Consider the following 16,544-nt stretch of genomic DNA (forward strand, 5'->3'; position numbering starts at 1 on the left):
GCAGCAATTTTTAGGCGCAAGGATAGATGAGCAAGAAGTACTTCCAGAAACACGAGGCCACCTCTGCCCGTGTATCACCGCTGAGCTGGGGCTGGGCAGCAGGTCCAGGGAGAGCGACCCTCCGGTGGGAATGCCGAATAAGCCCAGCTCAGCTCCCTTGGGACAGCTGTGCCGGAGAGGGCCCTGCAAAGGCACCGAGAGCCGCTCCTCCCTCCCCTTGCATCGTCAGAAATTCAGATTTACAGACCTGGTTTGGGAGGGTCTGAACTGTCCCGGGGCCAAGCTTCCCCCAGCTGAGGCCACTGGCCCTCTGCACCCAACCTAACATCACAGGCCAGACGAAATCAGACCATGGTGATTTACTCTCTCGTACTTTAAAGCCCTGAAATAACACACACTGCGCTTTTCCAAGCACTCGAGTAGAAATAGGAGGAATGCTGAAGTGGTTTTGGTAGCACACTTTTTAGTTTATTGACCTATACAAAATAATAGGTCTAAAAAATTCAGAAGTAGTAAAAGAATAAGCAAAAAGAGCTTTCGCATTTCTAGAAGGCTATACAAATATGCAAAACCAAAGAAATAAGTTATTTTTTATTTTGTTTTTGTTCGTTTAATTCCAAATCGCGACTCTAATAATACAAACAACTAAGTACCAGCTTAAACAAGTGTGTCCTTCTGTATATATTACATGCTCTGGAATATTGGTAAAAAACGTCAAAAAAGTTTATCAGAAACTTTGCTATTCACAATATGAACAAGGAGTAACTAATCCTTTGTATAAAAGAAAAAAAGAGCACCATTTATGGAATCCTGAAGCACAGTACAGCTGAGAAACGAGAGAGATTTTACCATATGCAAACGAGTCGTCGGAAATCACGCAAGATAACCCATGCCAATTTGTTCCTACAGATGGATGACGTGAGGTAGGTTTATCCCTCTTAGATCAAGACTGCAGTCGCACTTTTTTTCCTACACAAATGGTTTCGTGAAAACGCTGTTCTGTCACTTAGTGACTTCGCAACGCACCTGGCAGTTCAGGTGAATCGCGGTACAATCCTAATGCCCCTCATTTTAAGGCACCCACTTGGCTGTTTGTGTTTGCATCCACCTTAAAATACTGGCCGTTACAATCAAATTGTTCGCCGTGTGATCGCTGCAGCTCCCCACTGCGGATCCTCGATTCACTGTGGCAGAGCAAAACGTAACCGTCACCCGATGAACAGGGGTCACTGTGCAGCCACCGTGAAAATTTGCCCACTCCTCCACACAGTGAAGTTGTACCATGGAAAGGTCATTAAATGGGAGGTTATTAATTACACTTTATCATGGAAAAGAGATTTCAAAGGTTACTGCTTCTGTTTCCAAAATCCACAACCACCTATAGTTTTACATGACATATTGTGTCTTTTCTTTACAGAACTTGCTTGTGGTGCTAACAAACACTCCTAACAATACCCCAAAAAATGGATAAACTCATTCAAACCTCCATAATTAAAAAAAAAAAAAAAAAAAAAATCCAGCCTTCCTTCAAGTAGTGTTCCAATACTGATTAAGTCACCCTTTGCCTCACTCACACACACAGTATCTATCCTTCATAAGCTTATGAAAGTCCTTCCAGGTCATCATAAGCCATGGCAGAATAAATTTTCATTTCTTCTTTCAGACATCAGAATTGTGCTCCTAGAATTCCTGGTTTTTCCATAAGAGTCTCCTTTTCACATTTTTTTTTTTTTCTCTGAGGTTTGCCTTCAACACCTTCCAATCTTCCAAAAAAGTGCTTGCTAAATATAAATACTTCAACCAAGTGCTGCATCTAGTAATAGATTAAACTGTGGCTTGCCCTTGCTTGTGTAGGGTATCTGGATTCAGAAAGAAACGCCATTCGTGGTAAGACTTTGTCATTTTGCTATAGTCCCTCTTAATGCTGAATTCAATCTTTCCCAGCAAAACAGCCTGCTTCCTTTTTACGTTCAGTTTGGAAGTTCCACCCGAGATCTGCCTCGGAGTCAGAGCATTTTGTGCAAGGCACGCAAGGGTACGAATGTGGGGCTGCAGGCTGGCTACACGAGCGTGCCGGGCTTTGAATCCTCGTGCCAGAATAACCTCTGCTCGTTCCTGTGCAAGTCTTCTTCCAACCGGCTCTCATCATCGCCACCCAGCTGGCTCGTCTCCGCATAAGCTCTGTAAGAGACGTGGCATCAGGGATCAGCAAGAGCTGAGGGTCTTCCCCAGACCCCCCAAGCGCTGCACAAACTCACACAACTCCCTTGGGCTTGAACTAACGCTGGTTATTGTGAGTTCACTCCAGCGCAATTTGGATCCAAACAGAAACCCAGTTTTCGTGTTGTAATTAGTAAAATGGTGTGCAACAGGATCTCAGTTGCTTCCAATTATCAAGACTGTAAGGTGTATTGATTTCTCATTTGCCATAATCACATTAAAATAGAGAATAAAACAGATGAACGATCAGACAAGTGATTCAGAATATGGAAAATTAATAGCTAATAAGCCTCATCTAGATAAAGCTGCCAAAATAAGCTGAGTTTTCAAAGCCCAATTATAGGAATTTAAGATGTTAGTGGAAACTGTATTTATTTTTAAACGCTGTTACTGTAGATCTTTTAAATCACTGCAATAAAAAAAGCCCATGGCATTTAGCTCAGAAACAAGGATCTAGCAGAAGCTTTTCTATCTTCCCTTACACCTTTGTTTCAAAACAAACAAAATTAAAAATTCAGTAATTTCACACAAGTCAGCCTGGCAGCAAGCACAAACTGCAACCCGCAAAGCAGGAGGCACAAACGTGGGGTACTTACTACGGCTGGCTACACTTAGCATAAGCGTACTTAAACGTGATGGCATTTGTGGGGGCAGAGCCATCGCCCTGAGCAGGACGTCTCTGCCCTTCGCGATAGCAGCTGGCGTACGATAGCGGGAGGAAGAGACCGAAAACACCAAGGAGAAGCAGCGAGAGCGCTGCAGGGGTTTCTGCAAGGCCAGAGCAGACCCCGGGCTCCCCGCCGTCCTCGGGAGAGCCCCCCCGAGCAGGACGGCTCTGCGAGCGGCAGCACGGCCCGCCTGGTTCGCGGGTTAAGCTCTGCCAAGCAGGACGCAGGTGGCAGACGCGGTGTATCGCCTTTGAACGCCGGCGCTGGGACACGGCGGTGAGAGGGACGGGGCTCGGCGGGTGCTCTGCCCGCAACGCTGCTCCGATCATCGCAGCTGCCAGGGAGCGCGAGATCTTTGACGGTCCAGCATCAGCCAAAGGCTGTGCAAGAAATGAGTCTATCCTTCGCTACGACGGCTTTCCCCCTTCCTTGAGTGTCGGTGGTACAGCTGACCTGCTCCGCACAGAGAAGACTTGCTCTCACAAAGTCAATTTTGGAGTAACCCTTCATCCTGGCCCTTTGAAATCAAGCTGATTTTCTCAGCAGTTTTAACAGCCTGTGAAACGCAGGAAGAAGGGCAGAAAATCTTGGTATACTCTACTCACCTGCTTTGCAAAGGAAGGTTGCCATAAACGTTCCCGTAACAGCTGGCGTAAGAGGAATGAGACAACGTATCGTAGTCCGAAAGTCCCAGTGCAAGCGGGTTCCGCCAGTTCCCAGCCGTGTTTGCAGAAGATGCTGGAATTAAAAATTACAGCAAATTAGATCTTTCTCCAGTTAAATCAGCCAAGACAAATGGGACAATCTCTATGGGTTTCTGCAGGACACACAAGCAGACAACGCAAACACAAAGTATGATTTACAAGCCCTGTAGGGAGGAAAGCGCTGTGCGGGTGGTATTTTGGAGCCAGGGAATCTCTAAGTATTTCTGACCCGTTCAGTGATGCTCATTGTACCGTATTTTGGAAGCCATCGTGGCAACTGCATCTACATGGCATGAAGTTTTACACATTGCTTCTAGTTGGTAAACATGCCTGTTTGAAACCCCTGTGGCTCTTTGTGCTTCTTGAGACTACTGCGCTTACAAAGAGGAAAAAGCAGTTTTACCCATAGGAGAAGGCAACAAGCAAGTCTGCCTTCGCAAGCACGGAACAACAAGATCCTATTCAGTTCCTCATCTACCTTTCAAGACAGAGCTCTAGCCTTGCTTCTACTCTGCTGACTTCGTCGAGGCAGTGGAGGGGAGCAAAATATGATGCACAGCAGGGACTTAAAAAAAACACTCAGCACAGAAGAAATCAGACATTACCCGAAGAGAAAGATGACACCCGACTGCTAGGAGAGCACGGCACCTGCAGACCAGCAAAGCCCAAACTCCTTTGAGATCCTCTGTCAGACTCAAAGCCTGCCTGCAGGCTATGACCCTGTTCCTTTTGACTGGAGGCACGTTGGTACCAACCACGGAGATGCTCTGCAACTAAGGCCTTGTGAATGTTTTTGGTTATATGCTCTGTTTTAGCAACTTGCTTCCTTGGAAGCCTTAGGGTTGCATATGGGTTGTGCGGTACTCTGTCCACTTCATCCTCATGGTAAGACCTGAATTCCCTGTAACGGTCATATCCGTAATGTGCCGATGAGCGATAAGAAGGATTGACACTGTACTGTCCCTCCGTATCGCTCTCATAAACGTATCCTCCATTGTAATAAACGTCAGATTCGGTGTATGGGGAATATCCAGAAATATAGTAACTAGAGGAAGGCTGCTCCTGACTTTTGTGGTAGACACCATTGCGGACATCCTTCTGGGCAAGATTTGGCATACTTCCTGAACTTGCAGCAGAAATGTTTTGTTTCTTTGACCGTCTTCGACCCCTGGTCCTGTTGTCGAGCGTCTGAGTAGTATAATATGGATTGGGAGTAGGTGTCACGCAGTAATATTCTGCACTTGACTGGCTAGTGTAGGACGATCCATCATCGAGGATCTCCGTGCTGCTGCTTCGCTGGGACTTCGAGAGGGTGAAGGCTGCCTTTTCAGCAGGAGTCTCGGACAGCAGGTGGGTTTGGGATTCCAGACTTCCGCTGCGCTGCCGGCAGTGGTGCGGGGAAACATCTGGCCTGAAACACCACAGATGTCGGTTGGTTAAAGGCAGTCACACGCGAACATACACAGAGAGCTGGAGAGAGCACGCATGGGCGAGTCAGGCATGCTGCCTCCCCAGTCAAAGCACAATACAAACCCAGTCTTATCTTTCCACGTAGACTATCTGCATTGCAAGAAATTCAGCTTGGCTGATTTTGAATTTGCTGCAACACTAGGGGATCTCTCATGTAAAAATCTATCATGGTGAGCAAGGTTAATCTATGACAGGGATGCATGCAGCAAAGCTCACAAACTCAAATTGTGTAATGATTTACAGGAGGGCTCTCAGTTTTTAAGTAGGTAAAGTCTACACAAGTAACTGAGCTGGAGCAGAACACAGGAAGATGGGTTTCCTGTGGCTCTGTCTCTCAAGGCTGCATTACCCCAGCCAAATAAACCACGAGCTCTCAATAACATTGTAAGATTTATAGTATCTCTCCTTCCCCAGCATGGATTCTCAGCTGTCTAATAATACAGGTGAGCTCATGTTGCAGCTCTCTTCCCATAGCAAGGGCACTAATTGGGATCTCTCTTCTCTATCCGGCCACTTACATTTTCAGGAGGCTTGCAGGAACATAATCCACAGCAGACATCTGTCAGCTTGTGAATAAGTTTTTTATGGGGAGACCACTAGCTGACAGACAATACAATTTCATAAGCATCGCTTTGCTAGAAAACAAGGCTACAAAGGAAATGTAAAATAAATTCTGGCTATCTTACAAGTATTTTACAGAAACTTTTTGAGCAAGCATTACTTGTTAAAACTCCCTATAGGTGCCTATCTGGAAATGACCCTTCTCCTGTAGTCTTTCATGATCAGATAGGCAATATTTGTGTGCCAGCTTCCATCTCACTCCTAATTTTGCAGACACCCATTTGTGTGTGCTGCTGTTTGCCCAGACAGGGTTTGCACTCACACGAACGCCCTCACTCGCATGTCACAAAGCTGGTGCAGGACTGTGCCAGGAGATCGTGGCTGATATTAACCTTGTACCTCTAATATCTAGAAAAGACATTTTGAGAGCCTGACCCTGCTGTAGTGAAAGCTGCACAGCAAAGGACTCTTTGCCCTCTTAACACCGTTTGCTTTTATTCTGCTGCTGCCTAAGGTGGACATCTCACTTAAAACAAAGCCCCCTTACTGTAAGTGGCTGCTACTGTAGGCATTGCGTGTGAGCACAGGGGTTGTAGGCATGCTTCTGCCCCCATGGGGCTGGGGCGGCCGGTCCAGGGTTCGGTAAGGACTGCTGTGAGTCGAAAGTGGGTCCCTGTAACGAAGGAGACAATCCCAGTTAGGTTAAACGCCATGCAAGTCGCAGCAAACAGAATACATGCACCCTAAGTCTTGAAGAAACAAAATGAAGGGCAGAAGAAGCACGTAAGGGCGTAACTGGATGTGCTTCCCTGTATAAAGAACAGAACTGTTGAAAAGGAAGAAAAATTCAACCCCTTCTTGTGGTTCAAAGGAGGTCCTCAGAGGATGACCAGTAGGAAAAGCTGCTGCCAAAGGACTGACGTATGAAGCAGAAGAGACAGAGCAGGTAACAGAGAAGCAAAGGAATCGGGTTTTAAAATGAAGCATGTCACAGCTAAATGGTTACATATGGCTATAATTCAACTTCTGAACTTCATGTGGAGGACTGTTCTGCTTATCTTGAGGGACAGATGAGAAAAACACAAAGACATGACATTGCCCCAGACTTCAAATGTTTTTAGGCATGCCTTCAACAGCCTGCTCACACAAGACACAATCCAAGAAATATCAACGTCAGTGGGAATCCTTACACTGAGAACAACTAGCACCAGATCAGACCCACATAACACGATCACACAACCATCAGCAGAGCCACTGCTGTCGATGTGCTCCATGGAACTGTTCTTCTAGCTCAGAAAGTGCCCAGATCCCAGGGATACATACAGAACCTCAGCCAGTCACTGCAGCTGACACTAGTGATGGTAGCTGGTTGAATCCCATAACTCTGCTCTTAAATGGAGAGCTACCCATCAGGACTTTGTGAATTCTGTCCGCTTTGACAATGTACCTGCTGAAATACCGATACCATCAGGAAGGATGTGTATGGTTTGGTGTTATCTGAAGCCATTAAGCACAGTCATCAGGAAAACTACAAGTTGTTTAATTAATACTGAAAACAAACCACAGAAACAGAGACAAAGGGTGACAGCGCCGGTGGGCACGAGCAATTCCTTAAATACAGCCCTTGCTATTAAATTTCTCGCCCATCTCAAACCTCTTCACAAAGACTACACTACCCTACAATTTCAGAGACTGTGACAACTACTTATACACACTTTTGTTACTAAACAGGAAATTTAGCTCCCGTCACCAAATCCCATAATTGCAGAGGAGTGTGGAGGCAGCGGGCTCTGCTGAAGTGCCCGTAGTAACAGGAGTCTTGGCAGGGGCAAGACAGAGCTTATGCCAGCAAGGCAGAGAGCACGGCAGCAGCAAGACATCCCTACCTGGAGTGTCTGGTTTCCAAGAGCTGCTCGTTTATGGATGACTTTCTGAGATGAATTCTCTCCACCCCGAGGGACTTTGGTGGAGGAAGCCTTGGAGAAAGCTGCACAGAGCTGGGTCTCTGCGCTGGCACAGGAAGCGATTCACTGACTGTTGGAAAGGAATACGTATTTTGTTAGCAAAATCCTTGATATTTTTGCCCCATGTGCAAATCTGTGGCCCCTAAGCAGAAACACTTTGCACTACAGAGACTGACAGAAGCTGTGAATCTAGAAAGACTCTCCTGCCTGCACCAAGCTCTCCTCCACGCAGACAGGACATCGCAGAGGCTCGTACAACTCTCAGCAGCACCGACTCCTGCGGAGATTACACACAGCTTGGGGTTGTGCCAGATCACAAAGTGGAACTTCCTTGGGAAAACACCTGCTTGCAGTGCAATCCTTCCCAGGGCCGAGGAGGCAAGCTCAGCCTCTGCAAAGGCCAGTTCCTCTCCCTCCCCTTCCAGCTCTTTATTTGAAAATGACGTTTTAAGAATTAGGTTTGAAATACAACCTAAAAGGGACTGACTTCAAAAGCTACTGAATGAGGAAAGACAACCGACAGACACATTTGGCTGAAGGCAACTGGGAAGACGCTGGTTTGATCCTTGTTCTCGCTTTGCTTAAGGCACAACCCAGGTTCCATCGGAGCCAAAAGGAAACTCCAACTAATACATATAAATGCAGGAAGAGTATCACAGAGAACACGTTCACAAGCCAAAGCCCCGGCTCTACTTCTACTTGTACAAGCAGGAATCAGGTGTAACTCCATTTTCAAGTACCAGATGGATTGTACAAGTCTGAAACTGGGACAAAGTGAGATCAGAATCAGGCCCTAACTGAAAAGTGAGTAATAAGTTCGATAATGTTTGTCCCCAAATGATGATTATCCAGTTTAAGGGACAGGCCAGCCAAGTCCTTTCCACCTTGTGGAACAGGGCGTGAATGTGTGTGTCTGTGGGTGTGTGTGTGAAATGAGTAAGCTGAGCAAACACCATACCCATGCAAGAAGGCAAGCTCACTAGGTAACAGATAAACGTAAACAGATCTTTTAATATCTGTGACTATTCTACTTTTTTGTAAGTTTTATAGTAGCTGTGAGGACAGAAGGGCTGGGCAAATCCTTCTAGCTCGTAAGTCCTCCAACCGCTCACCCACCTCTGGCCAGGTCCTAGGGATGAAGTATTTGACATCCACAGTGCCCTCAGCTTGCAGGTTGGTCACCTTAAAACCAACCGCCTTCTCTAAAGATGACTCAGATCAGCTCACAGAGCAGAAACTTTCAATAACTAACCCATTACGAGGAAAGTCATTCCTGATTAAGTTCTTATTTCTTCTGCTATAAAGTAATTTGCCATCAAAAGCCACCAAAATAGTAGGCTAAAGGACATTAAGTCAAAGCAGTGTCTCTGACCAGGCACACTTCATAGGAAGAAAAGGATAAGCAACATACCATCATCATAGGTGGTTGTATCAGACAGGGAGCTGCTCTCAGACGGAATTATATCATCTGTGAATGAAAACAAGCACTTTAAGCATAGGAGACTCAACATCAATTTCCAAATATCAGATACAGTTTATTTTCTACAGCTTCAGAGCCTGCTGCTACTTGTAACGCTGCAATCTGTATGCTTTAGCCCTCAACAGCCTGAAGACAGTCCTGCTGTGGAGTATATCATGACCTAATTGTGTTCACTGCAGTTCAGCAAGCTACCTATGTAATTATCAAAGGAGATTTTTTTCAGCTGCAGCAGGAATCAGGCCAAGTTTTACAAAGGTGTTTTCCACCCAACTTCCAACAGATCTCACAGGGTGTTTTGGTGCTTCAGTAGGAGTCAGGAGCCTACACAGACATGTAGATCTTGGCTGCTAGCATCTAATCTCCTCTAGGTACACCTGAAATCCCACCAGGTAGGTACGAAATGCCTTTTGAAATTTGGCATTCACTTTTGAATGTTTCATCAGCATACAAATTCTGTTTCAATTAAATTAGTATCAATCCAGAATAATTCCACTGATTTCAATCAAGTTATCGCAAATTCCAACACCACAGAGAGCAGTAACGGTTGCATGCACTTTTTTTCCTTTTCTTTTCTTTTACGTTTTGTTATTTATTCAAAGTGCTTTACTGCACCTGCCTGTCCTCTCACCTTGACATTACACACTACCACTTGCTCAGAAAAAGCCTGTCCTTGCTAAGGTTTAGAACAGACCAGCAGCGGCAGAGAAATTAGGCTGGTGATAAAAAGGAGCACAAAACATAATCAACCCACAGAAAAATCTGCTCCTAGGCCGTTTCTGGTAAGACACAGTGCTGGTGGGGTAAAAAGTCTCCATGAACCTCTACGCAAGAAGGAGAGGAAGCAACAAAAGATGACGGTAGCAACCACTTTGTATATGACACCTGCTTCCTCCATCACTCATCATGAGCGTATGCAACGTACGTTGCTCCCTTGCTGTCACGCTTTTCTACGAAGAAAGGTCTGGTTACAAGAATTTGGTATAGAGCAGCTTTTCAAGAACAGCAAAACATCAGGGCTGGCCCCTGCCCTGAGGGGACTTGTCAGATCACCAAGGATGGGTTGCAGCTCTGCTTGCAACCTGACACTGGGAAAAAGCTTCAGGGGAGCTTATTCACATGAATTTGACCACATGGTGGTGAAATATGGAACTGGGCCCAGTGCAAGGAGGAAAAAAACCTACCTGGGGAAAAAAAAAGCCAGTCTAAAGCTACGCTGCTGGATTCTTGTGGGGTCTGCACCGCTGACATATAGGGGAGCTCTGAATTTAAAATCCTAAATCTGTGCGATTCCCTCCAGTGTGGAAGAAACTCTGGACTACAGAGGAAGCAAAGGAAAGGAAGAGTGGAACATGGGGAGCAGGAGACAGTCCATTATGCCCTTCACCTTCCGTCCCTTGGGGGCTGGGATGAAAATAGCTATGGTTTGATTCAATAAATCAATGTTACTATTTAACACATTATTTCCAACAAGTCATTCCCCAAATTCACAGACGCAAGTGACTCATCACTGCTCAGCCTTCTGAAACCCTGTACCTTGAGCCCAAGAGTACCCTCAGTGATGGTGAAAAGGTTACACGTAAAATCCAATTATTGAAGCCGATGACAGTTCTGCTTCAGATAAACAAATACATGCTGCAGTGCAAGAGTCAAGCACTGGAAGGGAATGCAGCTAACTTACTGCTGGCTAAGTATTTGCTGTCTTGCAGTCTCTACGGGCAGGGAGACCCTCTGAGACACGGAGTCCAGTCCCTTCTGGCTGCGTCCACCTTCCCAGACAGCAAACAATGACGTCGCGTATCAAATGTTGCAAAATGACGGGCTAAATGTATAAGGGCCCACTCTTAAGTTGCTTGTTTGCACAACAGGACAAAAAACTTCCTGCAACGAACAACAGTGAGCGTGCACCTCCCATGGCCCTCGCTGCTCACCGGTCTTCAGGAGCTTCCTGGTCGTTACTACACATCGTGTGTCCCAGGTAATACAGGACCGCCCACAATTAGTATCCAGATTGGTGAGCAAGAGACTGGAAAAACAGATGTTTTCCTCATCTCTGTCAATCAGGAACTAGCTGGGCCACATTAAATAGCAATCATCAACCTTTCAGAATAAGCACTTTGTGATGATGGATAGCCCAGTGCTGCCGTGGTTTGTGCTGGGTGAGAATCCAAACCAAGCTCTCAATGGGAATGGGACACAGTGAAGGTTTCCCCAACAGAAACCTGGCCGTGCACAGGAGAAGGGTCTCTTCCAGCAAAAATACATGTTGTCAAGAGGTCCCGTCTCAAAGGTCAGTAAGAGGGTATCGATATAAACAGCAGAAAAATCTTGCATTTTCTTTCCCACCTTGTAATTCCCAGGAAGAACCCCACTAACCTCACAAAACAGCATTTCCTCAGGGAAAAAGAAATCAATTAAACATTAACAATTATCCATATATATATTCCACAGAGGGCAGAAGTGAAACATGTCCTAAAACTGTTAATCACTATAGAAACTAGAAGAGCCTGCAATACCTGTGAGCTTTTACTATTCCCAAACTCCTTCAATTGGCTTGGATACTAGCAAGTTTCCATGGTTTATCATACGAAGCAGCAAGAATCTCGCCTCCCTTAGGAAAATCACACTTTCAGCATGGAGAGGCCAAGGGTATCTGCTTTCACTGTGCTCATCACTAGCAAATGGATTTAGTAAAAAAATCTGTTTGCGACTATTTGCATTGATAAACTCTTGAACTTCATTTATGTCTTCCTGGAAATTGGTAATTTTTAATCAAGAAACAAAGTCTTTGATCCTTATTTCCTCGTTCCTGTAAAAAAACTCACATGCTCTATTTTTGCTAGAACTGAAGCATTGTGGAAGGGAAGGGAGAGAGATCTTGCATGTGGCGGCTTAGACATACAACTGAACTCAATACACTGTGAATTCAGACACCACACCACTTTCGGCTGAGATGCTCCTGCCAGCCTTTCTATGTATAGCACCTTCGGTCTGTAGCTGGTGCTGGAACGTGTCTGCACTTCTTCCTAAAACTGCAGTTTATTCTGCCCTCAGCCTATAAGCAGTGCACTTGGCCTATCAGATGCAGCAATTGCATCTCTTTTTTTTTTCTTACTTACCTGCCTTGGAGAAGATAAAAACCATATAGAGAAGATGTAAACAAAACTTGTAAGTGAGCCAAATTACTTTTTTTTTTTTCCCCCCTCCTGTTTTCATCAGAACACAGGGAATTCTCTTGCTTACCTGGTAGAGTAAGAGTTGATTTCTGGGTTGGTTTTTTGCCACACTTGATTCTATATTCATTTATGGAATTTTCTATCTCTTGCAGCTTTTTTACAGCATCAGCATACTCTTGCTTTCTTTTCTTCTTCACATTTTTGCAGAGGTCTGCCTCACTGGCAAGTTTCTTTGCGGCTTCCACCAACTTTTGCTGTATGATAAAATTGCTCTCCAAGTCCTGCAAAGCAGGATCCTGCAAATTTGTGAGATGAATTATTTGCCTGTACTCTGGGTAGAAATGATCAATGAAGGTTATTGAATAGGAGATCTATTTTTGTGGTAATGAAGTAAAATCTTGAGCACGAAACACAGAAATACCAAAGTTCATACACAAGACAATCTCAGCATATGGAAGTCTTAAATCTTATTTCTATGACTAGTGTAAGACTATGAGATCTCTTGAGAAAGGTCCAAAGTTCTTGAGCCTGGGTGACATAAGGTAGATACCTAAATTCAGGTTTAGACCGCCAAACCTCCTGTTCTGAGTCCAAGACTGAAAATGTCTGTTCAAAATCTCTCTCTACTTTGGAGAAAATAAAAATGGAAATTTATACCACCATACCTACGTCACAGGGAGTTGGAGGCTTTAATTAATTGTTTGTAAACAACTTTAAGAAGCTCACATGAAAGGCACTGCAGAAGTGCTAAAAACCACATTATTAAATCTGGTCAGTAGGAATTTGTAGCGTTTAAGCAGTGCTGCAGACATGCAGCTTGCTGCAGACATGGATTACACCAGCCCTGTGAGCCAGGGCAGCGAGTTTTTGGTGAAAGACAGATGCAAAGTGCCCAACACCTACTTACTACTTGGATGATACAGCTTGTTAACAAATCTCACAAGGAATGAGGGGGAATGGTATGTGTCCAGAAACTGCAAATATCTGAATTACCGTATCTCCTGAGTCAGTCTCTGCCAGCAAAGTTCATATTAGCTTCTTGAGCAGTATGGAGAGCTTCTACTGAGGTGGAACTTGCATTAAGCCAGAAATAAATCTCCTCCTTCTGTCACCTGTCACACAACTATGCTCACGGACAGATGATTTTGGAAGGGGGACAGCGCACATCCCCGCCACGTTCTGGGTTCCAACACAATTTCAACGCGACACAAATCAACGCTCGAGAACAGCTCGCAGCCATGGGTTGCCAAACGGCATTATGCACCTGCTCCTCTCTAATTAGCAGCAAAATGTCCATTAAAATTCAAGCAGCACGGCCAAATCAGGGGTTCAGGTCAGGGGATTTTAATGCCTTTTGAAACAGCCAACTTCCTGGTCATTTCAAAGGCAGCATGGCTGAAATATGGGCGGTACCGTCTAAATTTCCCAGCCTATGCAAGCGACTGTCCTGGCTGCCTCCTCTTAAAACAACCAGGGAAGAGCCGGCTTATTTACAAGGGGCTTTGGCCACCGGTCTAGCGACCCCACCTCTGCTGTGAAAACAAACCGCAGCGCTCACCTCTTCGCTCGGGAGCAGGTTGTCATCCAGCTTGAACGCCGTGCCAACGCGTCTCCTGACCTGGGGAGGTTCCTCTCCAGCGCTCAGTGGATACTCCTTGGGCATCTTGCCCGTCAGCTCCTGGGGAACAGAGAGGGCTCCACGTGAAGGTCCAGAGGGAGAGAAGGGCTCTCGCCCACCCCGACCCCAGCGTAAAGTGCAGTTCTCACCGCCTCTCGCAGGCAGATTTTCTTCAGCTCCTCAACCTTCTGAAGCAGTTTTTCCTGAAGGAGTTTCTCCTTCTTCTTTAGCTCCATAATTTTCTCCTTTTTTTGTTCTTCACTGACCTCTGAATCCTGAGAGCCTGAAAAATACACTCTCTGTATCAGAGGATTTGCAGGTAAAAGCCCTTTTTTTCCAGTCAGGTAGGCTGAGATCTCCCCAAATCAGTCCAGCCCAACAAAACAACACATTACCCCAAGTGCAACATCCAGCTCTCAAGTCATCCAGCAAGCAGGCTTTTAGGAAATCCACACTTTTTCAAACCCCCAGTGTATATACTTGCACAATAAGTCCCAAGTATACACCCCCAAAACCCCACCACCCAAAATATAAAACATTGCATTAGCGATATCTACTATATACTTGATATTTTGGCTTTGACTTTGCTTTCGAGACAGACACTGAGGCTCCTCGTTTGGGCTTCACCTCGAGGCACCTACATGCGGCAGCCAGGCTTCTCCCTCCCACCTTTTCCCCTCCTCCACAGTCACGGGAGAGATCCAAAGTCCACTCCAGAGCTGAGCTTTCTTTAGAAGTATTTATCTTCCCTGGTCATTTTTGAGGAAGCTCGGGGCAATTCAACTCCTAGAATGGGCGCTTAAAGTTAGCCTGGATCAAATATCCCCCGGACTTTGACAAGACTTACAGTCATTCAAGGACTGACTGGTAAACCGATATCAAATTATTCACGGACCAAGAGTATATGGGTGCTTATCCATCTAGCATATTTTTATTTCCTTATTTAGTTACATGGGGGAAACAGCAGATTATACTACTGATGTTACTGTTTCAGATACATAACTAATACATGCCTTCACATGTGTCACCGTGTTTATGGTCAGGTAGCCTTGTTTTCCCTTTTAACATACACAAGCCCCATTGTACTTCACTACCTTGCATTCACACAGAGTATTACCTGATGAGATCAAACTGCCGTTGCTGGCCATAATAAGCTGGTTCTTTGCCTCCAAAGTCACCAGCTTTGAAACTTTTGGTGTTCCCATCTCTGTCAGATCCATGGCGATATCATCCAAACTTCTGGCTGAAGGAATTTTTGCCTGAAGGAGTTTAAAAAAAAAAAAAAAATCCAGCCTCATCAAGTTACCTCTAATTAACTTCAGAACACAGGGTCACAGAAGATGACATTTCACACCTCATCTCCCACAAAATTAAGGGCTAAAGCAACAGCATCACACAGGAGCTTGCGGTGCACAGGGCTCCGCTGGCGTTCATCTCCCCCTCTGCCCTCAAAGCCTGAACAATCTCCCAACTCAAAATCTATTTGCACCGTGTTCAAAACAAACATGAGAAGGAGACAAAAGAAAAAGCAGATTAAACACAGAGATGTGGGAATTCCCTCTTCTGTGATTACACTTCCATAGCCCTTAATTGCAGGCAGGCTAAAATGGATCGAATAACAATACTGCCGCTAATAGACTGCTCAAAAAGCTGACAAAAACAATCTGTACTTTTTTGTCTGGAGAGTAGTTCATCCGTGGAAAAACATACACCGAAGGATATACAGGAAAGGTGTTGAAACTTATGCCCACGGTAAAATGCCTTATAACTTACTTTGCTTTGCTTTCTGTCCAAGTAAAACTGGTGTTGACTGATTGCCATCACCCAGATGGACTTGATCAGGGAAGTGTTTGCATACCAGGTTTGCACTACCAGTCCACTCTGACCAAAGGTCCTTCTTGACACCGAAATTCTGAGGAGATGATAAGAAATGCAATTTCAAGACAGGTCTTTGAGGTTTAAAGTTCCAAATGCCTCTCTCTCAACCAGGCAAGGCTCAGCCTTTATTTTAGAGATGTGAAAACTCAGATTTCCTTTTCCCCATCACCCGGTGCTGCTGCCTTTCCTCCCTCCTAACCTTCCCTTAATTTTACAAAGTTAAAGTTGAAGTCACTCCCGGCTGAGCTTTGCAACACGGAGCGGTAGCAACTGCTGTGCCTTTTAGTTCAGCAGCGCAATCGCGTTGCCGAGACCAATGGTTGGGTACGCTATAAACCCAGAAAGGGCGAGCAGACTGCCATGGGATCCTGAAAGGAGTGATCAGGCAGGACAGGGGATCTGGGGGGGTCAGCAGAGAATCTCTCTGCCCCTCCTGGCCCAGCTGAGAGGCACAGCAGTCCCGCGCCGGAGGTAGAACGGATGGCAGCAGGAGAAGCAGAAAGGAAGGTGGAGTCAGAAAATCCACCCTGGGCAAAGGCTCTTTCTTCTTGGGAGGGATCTTGAGGGGAAGACACAGGAAAGCAGCCTGCGGGTGAGCTCCCACCCCAACCGGCAGTGCTCCTGCGGGCCCCCGAAGGGTCGAGCTCAGAGGGGGGAGCATCACTGCCCAGGCAGGGGAAGGCAGAAGCTGAGCAAGAAAGTCATGTCTGGGTCCTGCAGGCTGTGTTCCCGGGTCTCCTGCTGCACAGGCACGTTACGGGGGCCTCTCAGGGAAAGGTTTTGTAAAGCGAGCAAATTTGGCCACGAC

The 16,544-nt window shown here is 45.7% G+C and overlaps 1 protein-coding gene across 2 annotated transcripts in view; it reads right to left on the reverse strand.

Moving 5' to 3' along the window:
• Positions 1-575: 575 nt before the first annotated feature.
• The window catches only part of FRMD4B (FERM domain containing 4B), a 138,902-nt gene continuing 122,933 nt past the window's right edge, over positions 576-16,544 (reverse strand). For both annotated transcript variants that reach the window (XM_030043983.2, XM_030043982.2), the window contains exons 13-23: positions 15,632-15,770; positions 14,976-15,117; positions 14,008-14,141; positions 13,799-13,918; positions 12,308-12,536; positions 8,999-9,055; positions 7,510-7,657; positions 6,171-6,296; positions 4,198-5,003; positions 3,494-3,626; positions 576-2,181 (exon numbers count right to left, since the gene is read on the reverse strand). In XM_030043983.2, the coding sequence (XP_029899843.1) occupies positions 2,061-2,181; positions 3,494-3,626; positions 4,198-5,003; positions 6,171-6,296; positions 7,510-7,657; positions 8,999-9,055; positions 12,308-12,536; positions 13,799-13,918; positions 14,008-14,141; positions 14,976-15,117; positions 15,632-15,770 (2,155 nt within the window). In that variant the 3' untranslated portion in view covers positions 576-2,060. The remainder of the gene's footprint in view (positions 2,182-3,493; positions 3,627-4,197; positions 5,004-6,170; positions 6,297-7,509; positions 7,658-8,998; positions 9,056-12,307; positions 12,537-13,798; positions 13,919-14,007; positions 14,142-14,975; positions 15,118-15,631; positions 15,771-16,544) is intronic.

Source organism: Aquila chrysaetos, chromosome 20, assembly GCF_900496995.4.
Source record: "Aquila chrysaetos chrysaetos chromosome 20, bAquChr1.4, whole genome shotgun sequence".
Classification (NCBI taxonomy): domain Eukaryota; kingdom Metazoa; phylum Chordata; class Aves; order Accipitriformes; family Accipitridae; genus Aquila; species Aquila chrysaetos.